The sequence below is a fragment of the Podarcis vaucheri genome (assembly GCF_965113315.1).
Source record: "Podarcis vaucheri genome assembly, chromosome: 2".
Lineage (NCBI taxonomy): Eukaryota > Metazoa > Chordata > Lepidosauria > Squamata > Lacertidae > Podarcis > Podarcis vaucheri.
This window is the reverse complement of record NC_138760.1, coordinates 2,202,853-2,228,234: the sequence shown is the minus strand read 5'-3', so window position 1 is coordinate 2,228,234 and position 25,382 is coordinate 2,202,853. Positions and strand designations below refer to the sequence as shown.

The window sequence follows — 25,382 nt, the reverse complement described above, 5'->3', positions numbered from 1 at the left end:
CACAGCAAAACAGAAGTGTGCAGAATAGCCACATGTCAATCTGCATGAAGATGACATGCCTTTTCTCTACATACAAGTGCTTTTGTTTTTTGTTTTCATAGAAAGATTGCTGTGTCAGTAGCAGCCCTTTATAGGTGAGAATTATCTACCATCCCATAAAACCATAAAGCAGCTATGTGGAACAGAAACACTGCTCATCTGAATAATGGAGCATCTGCGCATTTTAAAACATAAGAACTAGAAGCCTGTGTCTTTCAAACAAACAAAAGGAACATGGAAAAAACCCCCAAACAAATTAGATTTACAAGAATCCAAGGTCTGCATATTGGTTGGGATAACAGAGGACAAATTCCTCACTCATCTTTTCCATTCTACCCCCACCCCAAGTTTGCTTTTTGAAATAAGGCTGCTTGTTTTCACGAATCAAGGAAAAACAAACCAGCTGCAAGCACCATAGGGTTGTGTATTTACATAGCGCCTTGATGATGGTGAAACAGTGGACCAAGGGCTTTGAGTCCACAAGGAGGTGCAATTGCTCCCCACAAAGTTCTATGGAAGGTAGACAAAGTGTGTGTCTGTATGATCTGTATATAGTGCAACTTAGGAAGGTCCTAGACAAAAAGGGTAGGTTTGGGACAGTGGTTAGCAGGAGCTGTTTGACATCCAAATGTCTTCTTCTGAAAATTCCCCCCTTGCAAAACCCAGCTCCTGTGATGATGGGGCATCCTGGTAACGATGTCTTGCTTAGAAAAAGGAAGGGAAATAGCATCTTGGCTCCTCCGCAGGCTCTTTCCAAGTGGTGGTGGGCGGGGGGGGGGAGTCTTTGGTTCTGGAGGGGAAAAGGTACCACCCCAACGTCAGAGCAAACTCTCAAGTTCTGCATCTAGCCCCCTGTGTTCCACTTTGTGATGTCAGATTTTCAACCCAAGGCGATTCCAGAGAGGACTTCAGGTTTGCGACCGCTGCTTGCCCTGTGGAGTTCCACATGAGGCAGCTCCCAGAGTCACCAACTAATCCTGGCAACCGGCCACAGGCCCTTTCTACAGAGTCTCTGCCTGAACCTTTAGTCTGTTTTCCAGGGGAACGTGGTCTGCATGGCCGGCAGGAGCCTGGGCTGTGATATGAGTAAGAAGTCTCAAAGGAAGCTGTGTTCCTGTAGGAGGATGAAGCAAGCCTTCACGGGTTCATGGGCTCTTCTTCCATTGGCTCATCCTGCCGCCTAAAAGCAAAGGAAATCAGTTAGAATCATAGAATCATAGAGTTGGAAGAGACCACAAGGGCCATCGAGTCCAACCCCCTGCCAAGCAGGAAACACCATCAGAGCACTCCTGACATATGGTTGTCAAGCCTCTGCTTAAAGACCTCCAAAGTAGGAGACTCCACCACACTCCTTGGCAGCAAATTCCACTGTCGAACAGCTCTTACTGTCAGGAAGTTCTTCCTAATGTTTAGGTGGAATCTTCTTTCTTGTAGTTTGGATCCATTGCTCCGTGTCCGCTTCTCTGGAGCAGCAGAAAACAACCTTTCTCCCTCCTCTATGGGACATCCTTTTATATATTCGAACATGGCTATCATATCACCCCTTAACCTCCTCTTCTCCAGGCTAAACATGCCCAGCTCCCTTAGCCGTTCCTCATAAGGCATCGTTTCCAGGCCTTTGACCATTTTGGTTGCCCTCCTCTGGACACGTTCCAGTTTGTCAGTGTCCTTCTTGAATTGTGGTGCCCAGAACTGGACACAGTACTCCAGGTGAGGTCTGACCAGAGCAGAACACAGTGGCACTATTACTTCCCTTGATCTAGATGCTATACTCCTATTGATGCAGCCCAGAATTGCATTGGCTTTTTTAGCTGCTGTGTCACACTGTTGGCTCATGTCAAGTTTCTGGTCAACCAAGACTCCTAGATCCTTTTCACATGTACTGCTCTCAAGCCAGTTAGGATAATACCTTTGTAAAATCACAGGTGGCTAAAGAGCCAGGGTTCTCTATTGGAGAATGCTGAGATGGTGCAGGTCACCTGGCAACCATCATATGCACATTTGTAACCTCAAGGATTGACTGCCGCAACACACACTTTATGGGACAGTTCTTGAAGACTGTTCAGAAGGTGCAGAATGCAGCGAAAACAGACCTCCTGGTTGGGGTGGGAGAGCATATATCGTCTGTGCTGCATACCGGTAATTTGTGAACAGCTGAGGATCAACACACAACCTGAACTAGGAGTAAATTCACTTCCAGCCCCAAATATGGAGTGTCGAAAGATAAGCATATCCTTGACTGTTTCTTGTTGGAGGTGTGTAATAAAGTTATCCTGAACTTGGGCCCACCAATCTATTTATTGACCATATTTGCATTCTGTCCTCACAACAACCCTGAGAGACAGACTGGATGTGAGGCCACCCAGAGAAGTTGCTCACATGAACCCAAGTTTCCCAGATTTAAATCAAATGTTCTCATCTAATATACCACCCTGGCTCTTTCTAAAAGTGGTGGCTGTCACTTCAAAGTGTGAGCCTCCACTGAAACAGATGCTGCAATCCTCACTGGATGGCCGTTTTGAAATGTTTCCTCCTGCAAGCGGATGCATTTCAGCCATTCCTAAAAAAAAAAAAAAAGTCTGATGGAATTCCCAGCGTGCCCCAGAAGGGTACACGAGCTCCAGTAGGATTTGCATTTGGGAAATTTTGCTTCTTCCCTTCTTTCAAGTGGTTATCTTTTGAATTAAATGTCATAGCAGCCATATTTATAGCTGTGTGTGTGCATGTATGCACAGTTTGCCTGCAAAACTGACTTTCACCCATGAAACCGCTTTCATAGTCCAAGGAGGCATAACTCACCTTTTCTCTGCCATTACCGAAAGTGAGGCCAGCGCTGTCACCGTCTCCACCTCTTCTGTGTCATGATGTTGCGCTTCCAGGAACGAATAGGCCACGGTGGGGGCAAAGCGCCGCACAGAGCTCCAGTACTGGCCTGAAACAGAAGAGGCAGGATCAGTGCCTGGCTTGTTCCCTCTGGCCAGTACTCAGTCAGGCACCTAAAATGGTGCACAGGGCACAGGAGCTTCTTTGAGGGTCGGAACCTGTTGACCCAACTCCACAACCTCAGGATGCTGCTCCCAGCTGAGTTGTGATGGCAGCCTATGGTAACTCAGGGCAAAGCGAGACTGGGTGGTAAAGACACCTTTGCGTTTCATGTGCAGGTTCTTAAACAAACAAATGTGCAGGGAGGAAGGGCCTTCACCATACTTACTTTGTACCCGGATCACTGCCTCCAGGGAGCGCACCGCGTTGGCACTGGGCTTCTGCTGCAGGGTTTCCTCGGGGAGAGGCTCCAGCTGTGGGAACAAAACGGGCTGGGATGTGACTCTCATTCTCAGACTCTGCTATGAATGGTTTGCACATAAGCAGGTCCTCACAGTGAGCTTTATCCACATGTCCAACTGCATGGAGATGGACTTGGGGCTTATCCACACCCCTGTTTGCCCCACCATTTCCCCCTGGGAAAACTCACATTCTAGTGATGAATCAGAAATGACAGTTGGGTTTTCTGTGGAGTGCTGATTGTTCCAATTTAGCACTAAAGAGGGGTTTTCTGAGGGAAAGCAGAGGGTCCAAGGCAAAATCACTTGGACCCGTGCCTAGAAAACATGGGACAATTGAAATAATAATAATAAAATATTATTTATATCCCGCCCATCTGGCTGGGCTTCCCCAGCCACTCTGGGCGGCTTCCAACAGAATATTAAAATATAATAGTCTATTAAACAGTAAAAGCTTCCCTATAAACAGGGCTGCCTTCAGATGTCTTCTAAATGTCTGGTAGTTGTTTTTCTCTTTGACATCTGGTGGGAGGGCGTTCCACAGGGCTGGCGCCACTACCAAGAAGGCCCTCTGCCTGGTTCCCTGTAGCCTCACTTCTCGCAATGAGCGAACCACCAGAAGCCCCTAGGTGCTGGACCTCAGTGTCCGGGCAGAACGATGGGGGTGGAGACGCTCCTTCAGGTATACTGGACCGAGGCCGTTTAGGGCTTTCAAGGTCAGCACCAGCACTTTGAATTGTGCTCGGAAATGTGGAGGAAGTGTGGAGGAACCCTCAGAGAAGAAAAAAGGATGCTTGCAGGCAACTGTTTTACCAAAACTGTTTTTCCATACAGAGCAAGGGGTTTTCAGCCTGAAGGCAACATTCCCTTGTAGAAGGTGTAGAAAATAATCCTGCTTGTTTAAACTGTGTTTTAATGAGTATGGTGCAAGGTGGTCTGCCATTTGTATTGTAAAGTGTTTGATGGGGGAAGTTGGAACGTGCTCAGAGGAGGGCCAAGATGATCAAGGGTCTGGAAACCAAGCCTCATGAGGAATGGTTGAAGGAGCTGTGTATGTTTAGCCTGGAAAAGAAGAGACTGAGAGGTGGTATGATTTGTTGTTGTTGTTTAGTCGTTTAGTCGTGTCCGACTCTTCGTGACCCCATGGACCAGAGCACGCCAGGCACTTCTGTCCTCCACTGCCTCCCGCAGTTTGATCAAACTCATGCTAGTAGCTTCAAGAACACCATCCAACCATCTCATTCTCTGTCGTCCCCTTCTCCTTGTGCCCTCCATCTTTCCCAACATCAGGGTCTTTTCCAGGGAGTCCTCTCTTCTCATGAGGTGGCCAAAGTATTGGAGCCTCAGCTTCACGATCTGTCCTTCCAGTGAGCACTCAGGGCTGATTTCCTTCAGAATGGAGAGGTTTGATCTTCTTGCAGTCCATGGGACTCTCAAGAGTCTCCTCCAGCACCATAATTCAAAAGCATCAATTCTTCGGCGATCAGCCTTCTTTATGGTCCAGCTCTCACTTCCATACATCACTACTGGGAAAACCATGGCTTTTACTATACGGACCTTTGTTGGCAAGGTGATGTCTCTGCTTTTTAAGATGTTGTCTAGGTTTGCCATCGCCTTTCTCCCAAGGAGCAGGCGTCTTTTAATTTCGTGACTGCTGTCACCATCTGCAGTGATCATGGAGCCCAAGAAAGTAAAATCTATCACTGCCTCCATTTCTTCCCCATCTATTTGCCAGGAGGTGATGGGCCCAGTGGCCATGATCTTTGTTTTTTTGATGTTGAGCTTCAGACCATATTTTGCGCTCTCCTCTTTCACCCTCATTAAAAGGTTCTTTAATTCCTCTTCACTTTCTGCCATCAAGGTTGTGTCATCTGCATATCTGAGGTTGTTGATATTTCTTCCGGCAATCTTAATTCCGGCTTGGGATTCATCCAGCCCAGCCTTTCGCATGATGAATTCTGCATATAAGTTAAATAAGCAGGGAGACAATATACAGCCTTGCCGTACTCCTTTCCCAATTTGGAACCAATCAGTTGTTCCATATCCAGTTCTAACTGTAGCTTCTTGTCCCACATAGAGATTTCGCAGGAGACAGATGAGGTGATCAGGCACTCCCATTTCTTTAAGAACTTGCCATAGTTTGCTGTGGTCAACACAGTCAAAGGCTTTTGCATAGTCAATGAAGCAGAAGTAGATGTCTTTCTGGAACTCTCTGGCTTTCTCCATAATCCAGCGCATGTTTGCAATTTGGTCTCTGGTTCCTCTGCCTCTTCTAAATCCAGCTTGCACTTCTGGGAGTTCTCGGTCCACATACTGCTTGAGCCTTCCTTGTAGAATTTTAAGCATAACCTTGCTAGCATGTGAAATGAGTGAAATTGTGCGGTAGTTGGAGCATTCTTTGGCACTGCCTTTCTTTGGGATTGGAATGTAGACTGATCTTCTCCAATCCTCTGGCCACTGCTGAGTTTTCCAAACTTGCTGGCATATTGAGTGTAGCACCTTAACAGCATCATCTTTTAAAATTTTAAACAGTTCAGCTGGAATACCATCACTTCCACTGGCCTTGTTATTTGCAGTGCTTTCTAAGGCCCATTTGACTTCACTCTCCAGGATGTCTGGCTCAAGGTCAGCAACCACACTACCTGGGGTGTACGAGACATCCATATCTTTCTGGTATAATTCCTCTGTGTATTCTTGCCACCTCTTCTTGATGTCTTCTGCTTCAGTTAGATCTTTACCACTTTTGTCCTTTATTATGGTAATCTTTGTACGAAATGTTCCTTTCATATTTCCGATTTTCTTGAACAGATCTCTGGTTCTTCCCATTCTGTTGCTTTCCTCTATTTCTTTGCATTGCTCGTTTAAGAAGGCCTTCTTGTCTCTCCTTGCTGTTCTTTGGAAATCTGCATTCAATTTCCTGTATCTTTCACTATCTCCCTTGCATTTTGCTTGCCTTCTCTCCTCCGCTATTTGTAAGGCCTCGTTGGACAGCCACTTTGCTTTCTTGCATTTCTTTTTCATTGGGATGGTTTTAGTTGCTGCCTCCTGTATAATGTTGCGAGCCTCCATCCATAGTTCTTCAGGCACTCTGTCCAGCAAATCTAAATCCTTAAACCTGTTCCTCACTTCCACTGTGTATTCATAAGGGATTTGGTTTAGATTGTATCTTACCTGTCCAGTGGTTTTTCCTACTTTCTTCAGTTTAAGCTTGAATTTTGCTATAAGGAGCTGATGATCTGAGCCACAGTCAGCTCCAGGTCTTGTTTTTGCTGACTGTATAGAGCTTCTCCATCTTTGGCTGCAGAGAATATAATCAATCTGATTTCGATGTTGCCCATCTGGGGATGTCCATGTGTAGAGTCGTCTCTTGTGTTGTTGGAAAAGCGTGTTTGTGATGACCAGCTTGTTCTCTTGACAGAACTCTATTAGCCTTTGCCCTGCTTCGTTTTGATCTCCAAGGCCAAACTTGCCAGTTGTTCCTTTTATCTCTTGATTCCCTACTTTAGCATTCCAATCCCCTATAATGAGCAGAACATCCTTCTTTGGTGTCACTTCGATAAGGTTTTGTAAGTCTTCATAGAACTGGTCAATTTCAGTTTCTTCAGCACCAGTAGTTGGTGCATAAACTTGGATTACTGTGATGTTAAAAGGTCTGCCTTGGATTCGTATCGAGATCATTCTATCATTTTTGAGACTGCATCCCAGTACAGCTTTCGCCACTCTTTTGTTGACTATGAGGGCCACTCCATTTCTCTTACGGGTTTCTTGCCCACTCAAGGGCTGTCCCATGGAAGAGGGAGTAAACTTGTTTTCTGCTGTTCCAGAGGGCAGCACCCGAACCAATGGATTCAAGTTACAAGAGAGGAGATTCTGACTAAACTCAGGAAGAACTTTGTGATGGTAAAAGCTGTTTGACAGTGGAACTGACTCCTATGGGAGGTGGTTGGCTCTCCTTCCTTGGAGGTTTTTAAGCAGAGGTTGGACAGCCACCTGTCATGGATGCTTTAGGTGAGATTCCTGCATTGCAGAGGGTTGGACTAGATGACCCTTCCCACTCTACAATTCTATGGTTCTGTCTGGTCAGGTGAAAGTCGGAAGGGTTGGAGACGCGTATCTCAGTAGCAAAAGAGGGATGTTCTGGTTGGCGGCTACTGGCCAAGAATTTTCATTTGGACTATGTGATTGGCTGGTGCTGGGTTAGAGAGACCACAAGGAGGCTATAAATGGCCAGGTGCTATTGAGTTGGGGCCAATCTATTCCTGTGGGTTGGAGGCTGGGTCCATGTTGGTCTGTGCTAGACTTGAGAGGAAGACTGAGTGGCTTGGTGGCAAAAGACTTTCTTGGGTGACCAGATCACTTGTCTCAGGCTGAAGAGACAAGGGGAGGACCTGTCTGCAGCACGGAGGGAGAGCAGGAGGAAGTTTGAAATGCTGCCCTCTGGTGCCTGGTAGCAAAGTCAGAGTAAGACTCCAGGGCAGGGCAGGTTGCAGTAAAGACAAGGCCAATCGGGCAACAGAGTTCCTCAGGGCTGTCTTGGTGCATGGACCCATCCAGTTGGACAAAACCACCCAAGCAAGTACAGATCAGCTCCTGTGAGGGCTGGGGGAAGTACCAAGAGCAAGAGCCTGTGGTTTCCCATCCCTGATAAGGCAGCGTTTCCCAGACTTGGGTCCCCAGCTGTTGCTGGACTACAACTCCTATCATCCTTGACCACTGGTCCTGCAACATTCTGTGGTTTGCCTCAGGTGACAAAATGTCTTGGGCCGGACCTAGCTGGAAGAAATAAATTTGTGGAGTGGCCACATCTGAGTGGTGATATCACCTGTTTGGCTTACAGAAGGTCTCAGATTTGATCCCTGCACTGCCAGTTTTTCTGTTTCTATTTTAGATTGTGAGCCTTGTGAGATTGGGTCTTATTACACCTGGGGTTTTTTTGTAAAGTGCTATACACAGTCGAGGGCAATTTCGCATGGGGGCTTCGTTCCTGGCCCCTGTGTATGTCCTGCTTCACCCCTGCACCACCCATTTCATGACGTGTTGAGTGACATTTTGGGTCAGTCTGGGTTTGGTGCTGTGTACACAGACATGATGGCAATAATCAGTTGTAGCCTGTACATAGATGGCAGTTACCAGTGCTTGTGTGTGTGTGTGTGGAGGTGCTGGTACTCACCATGAAGTTGTTATATTAAGTGCCACACTTTTAGAATGGGGGGGGGATGGTGCTGGTCTTGCACACCCTTGGGTATCCTCAGTAAAAAGCACTGGCAGTTACCTAAATATATCATTCTAATCGCTGGAGGCTGTTCTTGGTTCTGCTAAGGATGGGCTCCACTCACCTCATTGCCCAGCAGGACAGAGACACAGGCCTCTGAGGCATCGCAGATGGCAGTCAGATCATGGCCCCCTTCCAGGGCAAGGACAAGAGCACCTCCAGCCACACTCATCAGCTGCCTGGTCATGTAGCCAAAACCTGGAGGGAAGCCATAGGAAATGGGAGAAATTAGACTTTATGGCCCTCACAGACAGAGCACCCTCCCTCTGCATGGAAGATGTCCCACGCTGTCCTCTTGAACACACCCAGACATTCCACACTTCTCTCTCCCCCTTTCTGCCCCCCTGGCACCCCACTTTCTCCGAACCTCCTTCCCAGTTATAAAGTGGATGTGGCTGATTCATAAGGCAAGCACTGCAATGCCTCCTTCCCCAAGAAGGAGTGACATCTGTAGTCAGAGCAGGCTGATGTGGGCATAATGATCAATGGGTCACCTATGTGCATTAAATCCGTATTTGGCACCCCGCCAGCAAGTAATCTTGCTGAAGTTTTTGAGTGGAGTGCTAAGCAGACATTGATGCCCCCACCTTTAAACATTTTCTGGATATAACTGGATTGATGGATTCCTTTTCTGGCCTTCTTTAGGACAAACTGGTTGGGAACCCAGATTCCATTACAGACTCTGAAGTCCTGATACTGTAAAGAGTGCTTTTCCTGCTTAGCTACCCTGTGGGTCCTGTTTCTTCAGATACGCCACTGTGTAACCAAGGGCTGGTGAGGAGGACACCCTGTTCATGGTGCGAAGGCCACAGTGGGCTTTGAGGCCCTGGTGTTTGATTGTGACATCATTATCATGGGGTAGGTGAGGATGCCATCATTTGTGACCAAACCTGGACCCCCAATCAGTCTTAGGTGATGGAGGCAGATTTCTAATTATCTGGAAAGAAGGATGAGTTTTTCAGTCTGTCAGCATGCCTTACATTTGGCTGAGACCTTGTAGCCTCCCAGTGGCGGCGGATGGCCGTCAGCTGCATCAAAGCCTGCGGACACCAGTACCACATCCGGAGAGAACTCATGGGCTATCGGCATCACAACAGTCCTGCAGAGGAGGGAAAACAACAGTCTAGGGTGGCTAGCATCACTGGCACTGGGCTAGCACACTCAATGCTCCTGGGCTTCTGCTGCCAGAGTAAAGCAGAACACACTCTAGCTGTAAGGATGGTGCAGAATTCTGCATCAAACACCTACCAAAAATTCTGCAATGGAAATTCATGACCTGCCTTCAGTGTGTAAGGCACAGAACTGTGTGTGCTTTTACGATGCATTATACTTCTGCTCGAGACTATCCATATTTCTTTCTTTCTTTCTTTCTTTCTTTCTTTCTTTCTTTCTTTCTTTCTTTCTTTCTTTTTCTTTCTTTCTTTCCCTTCCTCCCTCCCTCCCTCCCTCCCTTCCTTCCTCTCTGCAATAATTCATTCTGATTTTTGCAAGTCACGTGGAAAAATAAGAACCTACACATGGCATGGCCTGAAGGCACCTGGTCATTCAGCCACCTTGCTGAAGTTAAGAGGGTCGGGGTCTGGTCCCTGACTAAGTGGGGGATCACCTGGGAACTCCATGAATTCAATCCTCAATCCTATTATGGACGGAAAGTGGACTATAAATAAAGCAAACCATAGAACACAAGGCACAGACACACAACCTTCCATGAAATATTAAGACCAATCAACAGAAGATAATGGGCTATATAGAATTTTTACCCCAAGGTGCTGCTTTATAATTATGGAAGGGTCATAGCTCAGTAACAGAATGCCTGCTTCTTTTTAGACAAAATGAAACAGGAGGTTTTTATTACAGATTTTGAGCAATGCAGTTGAAGTACCAGACAAACAAAAAATAAAAGGGCAAGTTGAAATAGGAAAAGGGGACTTGTATTGAGGTGTTTTCACCATATAACCATTAAATGTAATACAGTATACTGCACCGCTGACTATGATGGACAAGAAAAAGCTGACCAAATGTTGACAGAGCACCTCCAGGAAGGCCCTTGAAAATCTGACACAAGTAAGTGTGCATTTCTGTCCTAAAACGCTTCCTGAAGCTTTTCTTCCATGGCTAATGAACCAATGTTTTCTTTCTTTCCATAAAGCAGGAGAGGGCAGGAAAGTTTAGGCAGGAAAATGTCTGGAGGGGAGAGAGTTGAGATGCACTCTCCAACCTAGCATAGGTCTTTCGAAGGAGACTGTAGCTGCATCTCCTAAACAAACAAGCAGTCCAAAACACTCCCCCCAAACCAGAACACCCACCAAACATGAATAAATGAACAGGACTCTGAGGATTTTTATTTTCTGAATGTGGTTCAGCAACATGGATAGCTTGGCCAATGTTCAGCACCCTCTCTTGCATCAGAGACATTGGCAGCCATTGTTTGTGCATTTTCCAAAGCTCACTTTTGCAACTTAAGGGCTAGAACTTCTCTTTCTCCAGCTGCACCCAGTTCAATCTTCTACTTTTTGCTATCTTTCTTTCCTGAGTTTCTGTGGTATGACATGGACCCGGTGGCCTATGGCTTCTCTCTCCCTGCTTCTCTTCTCTTTCAGTGTTTCTCAGATGTTTTGAGCTCAGCCTCCCCCCCCCTTCCCCTTGACACTCTGCCAGAGGCGAGCTGTTTCTCAGCCCTGTGTTGCCAGACTTGCTTTCTGGGACCACTTCTAAACCCTTGCCAGTCGCCTTGGGATGAAAGCAACCCAGAGCCCTTGTTTGCATCAGGAGGCTGTTCTGTAGCGCTGCCTGTGAAATGACGAGAGCTCACGGGCTTGGAGCCGTTCCCAGCAACGCCAAGGCTCAGTTGGCTCAGGATTGAGTTCCTTTTTAGATGCTCCGTGGCGCAAGCTTTTCCCAGCTCTCATACAGAAAGTTCAGCAGGCCTGCAATCTTGCCCGCTGGGATGAAATCCCAGCCTACTCCAAAGGCCCATCCATCAGCTGGGTCATGCTTGCCAAGCAACTCAAAAGAGGCACGATATCCATAGGGCCTGGGAGCTGCATTTCTGTGTACAGTGAGGGTGGGGAAAAACTATTTATAGAGCCCTTTTAAGTGCAATCAAAGCACATATGCTGGGCAGCTGTGGGAGGGCGGCCTTTTTCCAAAGCCCAAGCTTGGCACGTATTGGGTTTGTGATTCCAAACTGGGGTTGTGCCAAGCAATTTCAGCCTCATTCATGGGGACGGGGTCCTGGAAGTGCAGGCTCTGGCCACGTGGCTAAGGACCCCTGAGGACCCCTTGTCCCTCTCCCCACTGGGGAGCAACTCCTTCTCACACTGAGAAGGTAACTGACAGCTGGTGGAGAGTAGCAGCTAAAGGCCAAACCACACGTGACATGAGTCACACAACTGGGTGAGTGTTTATTGAAACAGCACCTATGGAGACCCTGATCCAGACTGCAACACAAAGGTCGGATTGGGGGCTTTAATGCCTTGTTCCCCTCTGTGCTCCAGACCCTGATCAGCCTGCCTATGTTTGCTAGCTTATTCGCATTGTAAGGAGAGCTTCCATCCAGGTCAAACACAGTGCAAAGAGCAGGTATGGTGTGTGTGAGTAATCTGGATTGGGACCATTGTGGGAGTGGGAAGAATTAAAAGTTCCCTTACCCTGTATGTGCTGTGTGCCTGCTATATACTTTTCTCACATAATTAACACAGGTGCTAATTGTGTGATAGGCATCAGGTCTTGCTTGGCCACAAGAGGCTGAGTTATGAATCAGGAAGGTCTCACTTTTGCCTTTCCTATTAAGTCACTGGGTAGCCACACTCTTGGAGCCCCAGACCCTATTCCTTTGAAAATACAGGGATAAGTGTACGCGTCTATCTTACAGAGCTGTTGTAATAACTATAACAAGACAATGTCTGCAAAGTGCTTTGAATATTCCAAAAGTACAAAGAAATAGAATTGTTGCAGTTATTACATGGGAAGTCCAAAATCTCTCAGTAACTGGGACCATGTTTTTGACATTGCCTCCACAGCAGGGCTAGTCCATGTGGGACTCTCTAGATGTTGCTGGATGTTGCCAGCTAGCATGGTCAATGGTATGGGATGATGGGAGTTGTGGTCCAGCAATATCCAGAGAGCCACATGAGAGGCTAGCAGGAGAAGCCAGGCTGCAGCAAAGCAAAGGCCACAGAGCAAATGTGAGAAGGGGCCAAACAGAACTTTGGGTCTTGGCTTAAGGATTCCAGATGGCTTGCTAGGGGGCAGCCAGGGATGGGGGCCAGGGCCTGAGGAGTGTGTGTTGGGGAAAGTGCTGAAGCTGTCGGCAGAGGTGTGCGTGCAACTTTTGACAATGCAGGAAAGAGAAATTTACAGCCTGGTCCTAGGTTTAATCATGTTTGCTTGGAAGTAAGTCCCACTGGATTCCGTGAGAGTCGCTTCCAAGTATGTACACTTAATATTGCAGCCATAAGGTTTCCTTTCCTGACTCTGAAGTTCTCCCCGCCCACCAACCCCCACTCCCCCCCTCGTGATGAAAATAAAAAGAAAACCAGGCAACTTTGCATTCCTTCAGATAATATAAAACCAGTAACCATATTCAAACAGTTCATATTGCCATGTTGTAAAGTCAAAAGGGCAGACTGAAGCTTTCGTTCTGCTAAGTTTCTCAGATCAGATTGAGGTATCTCCTACTTAGCTAGGTAGTGAAGAAGCTGAGATTGTGTGCAGAATCTTAAACTGAAAATTTCTAACAGCACAGCTTTAGAACAAATATAGGAGCTGAGATTTTGCAAGGATCAGCTCAGGTTCTGCAAAGCACATTTAATTTAGAATGTGCTACTCTCTTGTGCCTGTTTCCTCGTTCTTCTGTTTCTCCCTCCTGACTTAAATTGTAAACTCAGAACAGAAGTCGACCTTTGGAGGCTCACCATGTGGCAATCCAAGGGAGGGTCTTCTTGGCAGTGGCACCTCAAATGTGGAATTCCCGCCCCCTTCTGAAATAGGGCTTCTGGCAACCCTGATCAGTTTTAGATGCCAGGTAAAGACACGTGTTTCCGACCAGGTGCTTAATGGGTACTAATGCCTGAGGTCACTTCTGGACAACCTGTCTGTAGAGCATTCCTCCTGATTTGTTTGCAGGGAGGTTATATGGTGCTTTGTCAAACAATAGTTATCCTGCACTTTCCAGTGCTTTCCCCACAATCACATTCCTTACCAAAAAAGGTCCATTTTGGGCAGGGGTCAGCAAACTTACTGCACCTTGGGCCGGTGTCTCCAGCGTTGATTGCGCAGCGGGTCGGAGAACGCGTGCCCATACGCGTGCGCACACGCTATTTCTGGCACACTTCCGGTTTGGAGGAGCACCGGAAATAGCTTGTGTGCATGGGTGTCCTCCAACCTGGATGTGCCCCAGAAATAATGCGTGTGCATGCGCAAATAACGCTTGCGCATGCGCCCAAGCTATTTCCAGTGCTCCTCTGACCCAGAAGTGTGCAGCTGTGCAGCGCAGCGCCGGTAAGAGCGGGTGGTGGCGGTGGTCGCCGCGGCTGGGTAAATGAGTCCCTCGGGCCTTATCCAGCCTGCGGGCTTTAGTTCGGGGACCCCTGATTTTAGAGGTTGGGAGTGGAGTAGATTGCCAAATCCACTTTAAATGTGCAGCCTGAATTTGCCAGTATGGAACTGGATCCCACTTGCAAAATAGTGACAAGCTAGAAGTGGCCTTAATCTTGTTGTCATTATGCTTTCGTATCCTGGTTGTGGTGCAACACTTGTGTGTGTGTGTATTAGTTAGTATCTCTCTGTCTAGATTGCTTTGCGATGAAGCGTGCAGAACAAATATTTTAAATAAATGAAGAACAATGTTTCATCAAGATACCAGTAGCGAATAAGAAGAGAATGCTTCTCAAAAAGAAACAGAACTGTGAGACTGGAGAATTCCAGACTGGTGGTGTGCATGTGTGTATTTTGTAACACATCATTGACACAATGATAATGAATTAGTAGTGGATTTACACTGGACAGTCCACACATCAGCCTGCTTTCTTTAATGTTCTGTGATTCTTCCCCAAAGTTACGACATAATTGCTGCCTGGAGGGGCATTACTGCACTATGGTTCAACGGACGTGGGAGAAAACAAACAAATAAACTCAAACGTAAATGGTATAAAAAGTCACAGGATTTCAGCAGGAAGCTAGAGGGCATGCACAGATTGGAAATGAAACAGTATGTCCACCCCAGAGCTTTTGTAGGCACAAGCGTTATTGAAGTGTCATCACATATAACCACCCTGATAATATCAAGATCACAAATCATCATATATGCACAATTAAAAGGATGTCTGGAGGGACCCTGAATCCTCCACTTGTTCCAAATGCAACTGGAAGGTTAATACAAGAAGACTCTACTGGCATTAAAGCTGTTGGGGCCACAGGAAGTGTGGCATGAAGGGGAGGCCTACCGGAAAGCAGCTAAGTACTCGGGGTCCCCCATGGGTGGGTCAAGGCCACCTGTCCAAGCAACGTTGACGGTGAAGCCCTCTCCAGCACCAGAGCCCACCTAAAAGAGAAAACAACACAGAGGCTCCTTATGCAGCGTGTTCTTCTGGCCCATCTCAGCCACACAAAGGGAGCTTTTATTAAAAAACGAATCAGGGAGGAGTCAGACTTCAGCTTCGCCCCCCCCCAATTCCCCTGCATTCAGCTGTGATGAGAGAAGCATGAGAAACTGAATGCTCCATGGTGGCCACACTGGGTTTCTTGATGTACTAGATAACATGCTCAGAAGACCCAGGCAAATTGGATACACTCTCATCAACACTGGGTGTCTATGGAATTGCTTACAATAGCAGGAAAAACAGCAGCACAAACAATGTAACTTGGAGATGTGTCCTTGAATCAGTTTTTAAATATACTTTGCTTCTGTGTGATCATATCACAGTGGCTTGCAAGATAGAGGTCCAAATGTAAACTTTTAGAAATGTTCTTTAAAGTACGAAGCAAATCCACAGCTTCTCAGGACAGGAGAAGCCAGGTGCTGTGTTTTTCTTTGGGAAGGAGAGGGACTGGCGACGAACCACAGGCAGATTCTCCAATCTGGGGGCGGGGGTGTCTTTATAAGTTGTTGGACTTCAACTCCCATCAGCCCCAGCTAGCACCACAGTCAGTGGTCAGGGATGATGGGAACTGTAGTCCAGCAATGTCTAGAGGAAAAATATTGGGGATAAGCAAGGTGTTTTCATAGCATTTTCCTAGTTCGAATTAAAATTGGCTCTTTTCTGTGCTGCACGATGGATGGGGACACAATGGCATTTTAAGACTCACTAGAGGAAACAGCCTCATGGTGATGACAATATATATCCATTTCTTAAATGTATTAATGTGTCTTTCTAAACATGTACTGAATGCAATGCACAAAAGAAGTTTTTAAAAATAAAAAACCCCAGATTGTAAGAAATCAAAACTTAAATGATTGAGTACTTGTAAGTAATGTCAGGGGATCCAGGATCCTATCACAACAAGGAAAGGTTTTCACATTGCTGCTAAAGCAGTACAGTAGTACCTCGGGTTAAGTACTTAATTCGTTCTGGAGGTCCGTTCTTAACCTGAAACTGTTCTTAACCTGAAGCACCATTTTAGCTAATGGGGCCTCCTGCTGCTGCTGTGCCGCTGGAGCACGATTTATGTTCTCATCCTGAAGCAAAGTTCTTAACCCGAGGTACTATTTCTGGGTTAGTGGAGTCTGTAACCTGAAGTGTCTGTAACCTGAAGCGTATGTAACCCGAGGTACCACTGTAATTTTAATGTCGCTTGATGGATCTTTGTCCAGGACTGCTGTGTCACCTTTCAGAAGACCCTGCCCTTTTGGCACTGCACATGAGATCCAGAGTAAGGCGTCTCCCAAAGAATTTTGGAGCCTGAAAAGATTTGTAAGGGGAACAGCTCACAGCTGTGAGGCCAAATTCACGTGTTTCAGAAAAGCAACAGAAGTTTTTGACGCATAGCACGGGGAGTTGTTCCTTTCTGAAATATGCTCATGTGGTGTGATACGTTAAGAATGTGAGCAGAGGATTAGCTACTTCTTCCAAGCTGCAGTTCTACATACAGGAAGCACACTGACTTCTTTAGTCCTCTGCACGGTGGGCCCCAGTTCTACATTGCCAGCTAAATCAAGAATTATCTCAAAACTTGAGTGCTGATCTGGCAATGGTGATACCACAGAGAGTTTGGGGCTTGTCTGTGTGCATGCTCATGTGCACTTGTGTGCATGTGTCTAAATGCTTGCACCACACACCATAATGCCAAATGAAAATGCCAAAGCATGTCAAAAGAATGTAAGAGCAGCCCCTGCTGGAGCCAACCAAAGGCTCATGCAGCACCCTGTTTTCCACCCTGGCCAACCTGATGTATCCATGGGAAGACCACAGGCAGGGCATGAGGGCAACAGCATTCTCCTGCTTGTGATCCCTAGCAAGTGGTATTCAGAGGCAGATGCCTGCTGACCCTGGAGGTAACTTAGGTCCCCAAATATGGCTTTTTATTGCTATAAACAGAGAGCAAACATAGCCCACAGCAGGACTGGCATATACTAACTTTTATTACATGTATTTCAATGGTCCTTGTAGAACTTTGAGTTGCATGCCAGCTGTTGGAGCTTGCTCCGCAGCCTTCATCATCTTTGGGATGCAACCAGGTGACAGGACAGGAATTTTGCGGGAGGGGCCAGAGCAGTGGCCTTTTTCCATGGTAGCAAGGGTAATCAAACAAAATCAAATGGGAATGGGTGATGGGAGCAGTGGGTGGGTGGGAGGGAGGGAGGAAATAATATTTGGTGTACAGACGACAAATTTATGCATGTCCAATTAACATTGCACATCACCACATCCCAGAAATGGCCAGAAAAGGGGGCATAAGAGGGGTGGGGGCATTGACACACGTGAGGGTCAGAAATACCCCCCCCCCCACCAAACAGTTGTTGCCTGTAGTTCTGCACATCTATATCTTAACTTGTATGCTAGTTGGGAGGGAGGGAGGGAGGGAGGGAGGGGAGAGACCCATACCAGAGGCCCTGAGAATTCTGCTCCAGTCCTGCGTCTCGGCAGAGCTGCAACATCAAAATAGACAGTGGGGCAGATGAAGGAGGGGGAAACAGCTCATAAAGCGCAGGGAGGGGAGCCTCGGGTGATACGCCACAGTCTCACAGGGATTCGCATAGCATCATAAACAATCCCTCAGCCCCTTTGATATCTCCTGCTCACAGGGAAAGATGAGAACCAGATGGGAGCCAACTATAGTTCTGGCCACTCTCAGCGCTAAGCCCCTTTGAAAGCAGGTTGTAAAACATGATGGATTTGAAATGACAAAGGGAGTTCGACCGACTCTCCCCAACCCTTGCCTTGCAGGAATCCCCACCATCTCCTGCTAGAGCTCTCCAGAGTTCTCCCCTGAGAATGCTTTCCCCAGCCTTCAAAGAGGGCCCTTCTGCTCCTAACTGGGAATTTTTGTCATTTAAAACTTTGTGAATATGGGTGGATGTGGTATGTAAATACTGGAAGCAGCCACTGCTTAAATCCTGGTAGATTTCCAAGGGCTTATTCATACTGCATTGCACTTCAGACAGTGTAACCTCCTGACTGCTTGAGCTGATGTGTCCACCAACGCCCCAGTTGCTCAGGGAACAAAGTTGGTCAGTCAGGATGAAAACTGAACTACCTGTGTAAAACTAAGTTCTGGGAAGCTGGTTGGGAAGAGACCTTAGAAGGTAGAGAACTTATAGGTCAGAGTGCTGAGAGGAAGGGTGGCTGAAAGAAAAGGGGAGAAACAGAGAAACTTGAAGGAAGGGCAGGTAGAATAAATAGAGGCTTGAGGGCTGTGGGCCATGGAGATGAGAGAGCATGAGGTTGGTAGGCCTTGTCCCTGGGAGGGTCCTGTGCTTTTATGAGGGATGGGGACTGGAGGCCCTCCAGAAGTTGTTTGACTCCAGCAGAAGGGAACATTCTGCCAGCTCTGCCACCTCCCATTTCCACAATATTGTGACTGGGCAATCATAAAGAAGCTGTGAGGGAGAGTGCTGGGTTCCGTTTATCAGTTTGAATGGATCAGTCAATTCCTGGGCTAGTTTTATTTCAGGGATCTGGTGGATGATGCAAACCTGCTGTCTTTTGTGGACAAACAAAAAGATACATTTGCATCACCCATATTCAGTCAGGTCTCCAGAAGCAAAAAAATCACTATTTGTTGGACCACACTGGCTATAAAGCAATGTTGCTTGCATCCCCATATTCTGAGATGCCTCCTGCCTCAGGGATGCAGAACCTGTGTCCCTCCAGATGTAGCTGGACTCCCAACACTCATCACCCCCGGCTCACATGGTGAATAGTCAGGGATGATAGCAGCTGCAATCCAGCAGCATTTGGAGGGCCACAGGTTTCCCCAACCTGTCCTTTCTTTCCAGGGTTGTGAAGAAGAGCTTCATTCAACAAAAGCTCACCTCCTCGGCTGCTCCGCTTCCAGGGAAGAAGTTGCCATCATCATGGCGATGCAAAGACATGTAGAGGACATTTGGGTCCCTGTAGAACACTTGCTGAGTTCCATTGCCATGGTGAACATCCTGAGGAGGAGCAGGAAGAGGGCAAGACAGTGTGAGAGAATGCTGTTATTATTATTATTACTGATTAGATTTCTGATCCACTCTCCACTACAAAGTCACGGAATGGGTTACAACAATTTATAAATGCAATATTAAAAACAGTTTAAACAGATTACAATCCAGACACCAGGGTGGTGCCCTAAAATAAATATCTCAGGGGTTAAAGGCCAGGTGCGTAAAGAGATGCATCTTCAGCATCCAATGAAAAGTACGGAAAGAGGATGCAGGATGTACCTTGTTCTGTAGGGGTGGGAGTGGGAAGCTGCTGGCCATCTGCTCTCACTGCCTCGCCTGCATGCTGAACCCTAAGCTTACTTTCTACATCCCTGCAAGAATCATGGGAAACCAACCTGCAGTCCGAGAAGAGGGAGAAAGACCAGCGTGGTGGATGGAGACTCACCCAGTCTATGATAAGAATCTTGCTGATTTTCCCTTTCTGCTGAAGCTGCCTGGCTGCAATTGCCACTGAATTGAAGAAGCAGAAGCCCCTGGCAAGGAAGGAGGAAGGAAGGCAAGAAGGTCAGCATCCAAGACAGAGAGTGCCCTGGGGTACTCCCCCACCCCCCACCCCTGGGGCACCCAAGGCCCTCCCTTGTGCACCGCTGCCTCCATGGAATGGACCACTCCCTGTCCCTTGTCAAAGGCAAGTCTTATAATATGGACCGAATTTTGACATTCCTCAAGAGGACCAGATCACAAGCAGCAAAGGTGATGAAATCTGTTGCACTATTCCATTCACGCACCTCTTTTGGACTCCACAAAAGTGCATCACAAGGACACATTTTTATCCCCTCACCACCAGAAAACTGTTTTCTCCTGGAGACTTGCCAAAGCCTGAGCTCAGAATTCCTCTGGCTCCAACATCATACTCATCGCTTCACAGCTGCAGCATCAGGTGGTGACATGCATGTGTGAATGAGCAACCAGGGGTCAGACACCACATGCAAACCTTTCACATTGTCTCAGACACCATGCTTTTCACGGGAATCTTTTCATGTGCTGAGCTGAGAGCCAACAGGTGCTGTGCACTGAAGTGATGCAACTCACATGTCTGCACCAGGGCGACTCCTTCAAGTGCCGTTGTTTCTTGTACAGGCCAAGACTTTTACCACTTTCTATAGGTTAAGACTAGCATCTCAAATGGTGCCTGGATTGCAACTGGGAAATGGTGCAAAGTCTGGAGCACTGGGATGATGGGCTCAAAGGGACCTTCTCATTAGGATGAAAAGCTGTGACACAGGAAGGAGAGGAAAAAGGGCCAGATTGGACAAAGGGCCAGCTAGTGCAAGCTGCACAAAACCTCCAGTTAGCACAATGTGGTTCTGGGAGAAACCCTTAAGGAGCATGTGGGGGAGGAGAGTGGGGGTTGTTCTGTCTGGCAAGCAGAAATGCTTGTGCAGATGGAACTATCAAGACAGCACAACCGTGAATTCCTCCCTGAAAGGTGCAGTCCTTACATTGCAGTTGAGGGGTCTGCATGATGTCCAGGAGGCCGTACAACAGCAAAGCCATTCTGCAAAAAACATTATAAAAAACAAAAACTGGGTGACTGGTTTGATAAACAGCATTGCGACATCATTGCTATTACTGTTGCTGCCAATACTAATATCTACTTTGCTTAAAATAAAACAAGTGCTTCAAGGATATTTTAAAGGTCCGAGTATCAAATCATAGATATTGGATGAGTAATCATAAGTGAAGTGGTTTTTGACTTCTACTTGTTTCGAATCATGTCTGAATATATGTGGGTGAAAGTTAAATAACTGGATTTTCTTCTGTTTTCTTTCTTTCTCTTTCTTTTGCCTTGGTCTCATTATTCTTCAGATGTAGTTACTGCACTTACTGTATTCATTACATTTCATAGGCACATCACAGCCAAAGCGAAGCACTTCTCTCTGTCACTTAGGTGACTAGTTCTAGCATCTGACAAGATAGGCTTTGGCCCCCAAACAGAATAAATGAGGTTTGGTGTGTTTGTGTGTTAGGACCCCCCCCAATAAATGAGTTGGCCTTAAAGATGCCATATCACTCTTTCATTGGTTTTTTGAAGCAACTTACTAAGAAGGCTGTTCCTTTGGGTAAGATCTGGACGATTTTGGTGGGAAAGACTTAAACCTGTGCTTAACTATTCCACTGAAATGGTTAGACAAAGAAGCGCTTAACTCAGTTCCATTTAAGTCCAGGTGAAAACTGAGTCGTGACTAAGATGAGTCCCATTGATTTCCAATGGAACACAAGTGCACATTGATTGTTCTGGATCCAACCTATTAAACAAAATGTGCTGATGAAAAAACTGTCATTTTGAGAAAGGTGTTTTGTATAACACGATCTCTTAGAACAGAAAGAATGTTATCTAAGAAATGTGTAACTCTGGTTTGATAATATATTATAAAACCTGTCAGGCATGATTCATTTAAAACAAATGCTGTTTCTGATTTATTTGTAGTTTGGGGTGGCTTTATAAAATCAATTACAACACTGCTCACTCCATCAAACTATACATCTAAAGGAAATAACAGCAAACTCATGTAAACACAATTTAATACTGACAGACATATACCACATTGGGGATTAAAGCTAAACATTTAAACGTTTGCCCTCACTCTCAGCTGATTTTGTTTGCCCTTGGTGATGTCATCAATACTTAAATGTGACACCATCATACCCATTATGTTTGCCCTGAGTGACTGGGTTCACTCTGCTGGGGGCGGGATGTGCCAAAAGTAGGCAATGAGAGGGGAAACGAGCAGCAGTGAATAGGCTTGAAAAAGCTGACCATTAAGAGGTGGGGTGCTTTTTTGGGGGGGGGGTATTTTCCCTCATCAAGAGAGAGAGAGAAATTCAGCCTGAAAATGGAAATAGGCAAACATTCAGATTAGCCTTAATTAAAATGTCCCTGGTGCAATTGCCAAATGTCTGTGAATAGAAATGGCCAACCCCCCAACTGAATACCCAGCAAAAGGAAACATTGCTACACCTCCTTCTGAAGTTTATGCCAAAGCCTTGGGGCCACTACAGAAAAGGCACTCCTCCTCCCAGCTGCCATTGTGACTTCACTGCAGGATGTGATTTTTGAGCAAGACCTTACTGTAAGTTCCTAATAGCAGCAATTTCTCACAGTAAGTCTACTGGAACAGTCTCCCCTCTCTTCAGATGCGTGTGTGTTCTGCACCATAACAAATCAAAACTTTTGAGAAACTCTAATCAGCCTCATCAGATCGCAAATCACATCTATTTCCACACATCTGCTGAGTTTTGCATCAGCTTTTCAGATTCCTGGTTTATTAAATGGCTTGGAATATCTGACAGTGAAACTGGAGACAGAATGGATGAAGGACTAGCTATAGAAAGGCATTCTTTGATCCACCCTCCACCCCATGCAACAATGAGGACCAGAAAGAAAGAAAGAAAGAAAGAAAGAAAGAAAGAAAGAAAGAAAGGGTTATAGCCAACATGGGTCATAACCAGAGTGGATCCACTCTAATCAGTGGACCTAAAGGCCACAGATTCCAATGGGGCTGCTCTGCATCTGACTAATGATGGATATCACCCAAAGAAATATGAGATGCTGAGGACAAAGAATATAAATAGCCTGTCTATGCATTTGCAGGAATCATCCCCATGCCTTTGTCTTTTCCAAGCCACTTCCAGAAGTGTATTTCTCTGCTATGAACTCAGAGCCTACAAACTGTAGAGACCTTGGCCCTATACACCAGGGGTGGCTGGTTTGGGGGCCTCATCCAACACCTGCAAGCAAATTTTTCTCCCCCTCTTAGCACTCTGACAATTTGGGTGGTGGCAGCAAAAAGAAAGAGAAGGACAAAAGTAGACAGCGCTGTGGAGAGGTTTGTTGAAATTCTGTGCAATTCTGCTCAGAGATTGTGCCGCAGAATCTGCAGACACGTGCTCCTTTGTGGAAGGAGGGCTGCCCTGCCTTCCTGTCATCCTCTTACCTTGAGCTGCCTGCTGGCCACTTTGAAGGCCAGTTCAGTGACGCTGCCAGCCGCCCAGCGTGCCGCATTGCTGGAGTGCAGCTCGTTCCAGATGGTGTCACTGTCCACCTGGACGCAGGAGGAAATGAAGAGAGGTTAGCCCACAGTGCCTTGGTGAAGGGCCCCCATCTAACCCCAGATCACACAATGGCAGGATAGGAGCACACAGGGCTATAAAAGCTCTGGAAAGACCCCCCAGGGCAGACCTTTAACTTTGGACCAAGGAGGTTTGGATTCAAACACCAACTCAGCTCAGAGCTCACTGAACGGCCTAGGATAAGTCACCTTTCAAACTTAGTTCTCTGCCTGTAAAATAGGCATTTTCAAGGAATCTGCCTCACAGGGCTGTTGTGAGGGCAAATAAGAATCACTCAGCACTTTGCATGCAACAAGGGCTCATTCATTATTAACCATGGAAATGTGGTCCCCACAGACTTAACACCATCCTCCCCCCAAGGCTGCATTCCAGTGGGGCTCGGCTTGCCCAGTACAACCCCCTCTAGGCAACAAAGTAGGGGCAGGAAGAACCCATTCTTTTTACCTTCTTGATTCTATTTGATTTTTTTTTTCAAAAACAAACATCTTGGTTTGATCAGGATCACGTCATCGGCAAAGTAAGAGCCGGAAAACCTCAGAGATTCTCTTCTGATCAACTCCATGTGTGAGCAGAACCCCCCTTCTGCCTGACTGCTCCGGGCGCGCTTCTCTCGCTCTCCCTCTCTTTCTCTCCGGGTGCAGGGGGGCGGGGGGGGGAGAGGAGCCAAGGCCCATCCGTAAGGACAGGGGGAAGGAAGAGGGATGAAGGTAGAGAGAGGCCCAAGAGAAAGAGCGCGCAAGAGGTTAAAGAGAAGGAGAACAGGGCTGGGCTGGGAGGCAGCATCCTGGAAAAGAGAGCGAGAAAAAAACAAAAACAGAAAACAGAAGAGGCACGCAAGAAGGCCATGAACAAAAGTGAGCGTGGCAGAGCGCCCAGAGGGTGGGGGGACACAAGAGACAGAGAGAAGGAGGGATGGGGAAGATCCCCCCAAACTAACCCTATTCCAACGCCAGAGGCAATGAGGGGGCTCCCAAACTGTGACAGGGGGCCACCTGCAGTCTGCGAGCTTCACTCAGGTGGCCCACGGTGTGTCCGCATTTAATACTCATGTTAATTTTGTAATTGTCTTTTCATTGCTTCTTTTATTTCTCATATTGTATTTTATGGGACTCATTTTGTAATGCAATAAAATAAAATGTAAGGAACAAAAGAAGCAATAAAAATGCAATTAAAAATCACACAGCATCTAGCACATTGCTAAAACAGGCACAACAGAACCATTAAGTCTGTCAAAACCCTCAGCAATTTCTGTGGGTGGGGGGAGCTCTAGGTTTGAGCTCCAAAGCTGAAGAGGCAGCCGCAATGGAATTATATGTGCATTTGAAGATGTAGGTGATGTGTGGATGATCAGATAGAGCACCCCCTTAAAGCTATTGATTTCTGGAAGTTGCAAGCGTAAGGCCTAGTTCTAACAGAGATGGTAAGCACAGGCTGTACCATTTCAGAGAAGGCTCACCTGGTAAAATCCTCCCCCATACAAAAAACCAAATAGAAATAATGCAAACCTGTCCTATGTAGTACACTAGATGTCATGGAACAGCCTTGTCTTGGCATCTAGTTTTCTCTGCTGACAAATGTACAGAGGAGCATCCTGCCATGTGAGGACCCCCCTTCCCACCACATCTGCAGCCTGAAGTGGGGCAGCACCAGTTTAAGACTTTAGTGAGAAGCAGGCCTTTGAAGCAGGGTGGCCCGCTGAAAAAATGGGCAATTGCTGTGTAGAAGCCAGAGCTTCACCAGGAGTAGCATGTCAGGTGAATGATATCTGGTGAAATGCCTTCTTCTGCACTAAGTTCTGGGGAGCACCAAGTTCTGGGGAGCCTGTCCTTTTCTGCGCTCAGTCACCCTACCGGTGCTGGCAGTGAGGTGGCGATGGGGAGAGCATATGGAAGGGAGCCTTGTCTAGGAGGGGCTGATCCTCTTGGTCCGGCTTCAGAAATGTTTTGGCTGAATCAGGACATCCACCCAGATCCCACCAAAAGCTCTGGCTGGTGTTCTGGATATCTTCAGGCTCTGCATATGGATTACGGGGTGATCACCAGGCCCTGTTGCAGATGCCCAGAGGCAG

The 25,382-nt window shown here is 46.8% G+C and overlaps 1 protein-coding gene across 12 annotated transcripts in view; it reads right to left on the bottom strand.

Annotated features, from left to right (window-relative positions):
* Nucleotides 1–203: 203 nt before the first annotated feature.
* The window catches only part of HDAC7 (histone deacetylase 7), a 201,963-nt gene continuing 176,784 nt past the window's right edge, over nt 204–25,382 (bottom strand). For 11 of the 12 annotated variants that reach the window (XM_082207916.1, XM_082207917.1, XM_082207919.1 and 8 more), the window contains 10 exons: nt 23,179–23,286; nt 20,683–20,738; nt 19,626–19,713; nt 19,067–19,186; nt 15,039–15,136; nt 9,573–9,691; nt 8,657–8,790; nt 3,251–3,335; nt 2,839–2,971; nt 204–1,219 (listed from right to left, as the gene is read on the bottom strand). In XM_082207916.1, the coding sequence (XP_082064042.1) occupies nt 1,177–1,219; nt 2,839–2,971; nt 3,251–3,335; nt 8,657–8,790; nt 9,573–9,691; nt 15,039–15,136; nt 19,067–19,186; nt 19,626–19,713; nt 20,683–20,738; nt 23,179–23,286 (984 nt within the window). In that variant the 3' untranslated portion in view covers nt 204–1,176. Of the gene's footprint in view, nt 1,220–2,838; nt 2,972–3,250; nt 3,336–8,656; nt 8,791–9,572; nt 9,692–15,038; nt 15,137–19,066; nt 19,187–19,625; nt 19,714–20,682; nt 20,739–23,178; nt 23,287–23,758; nt 24,099–25,382 lie in introns of those variants that run through there. The other variant, XR_014215629.1, reaches the window with a different exon arrangement.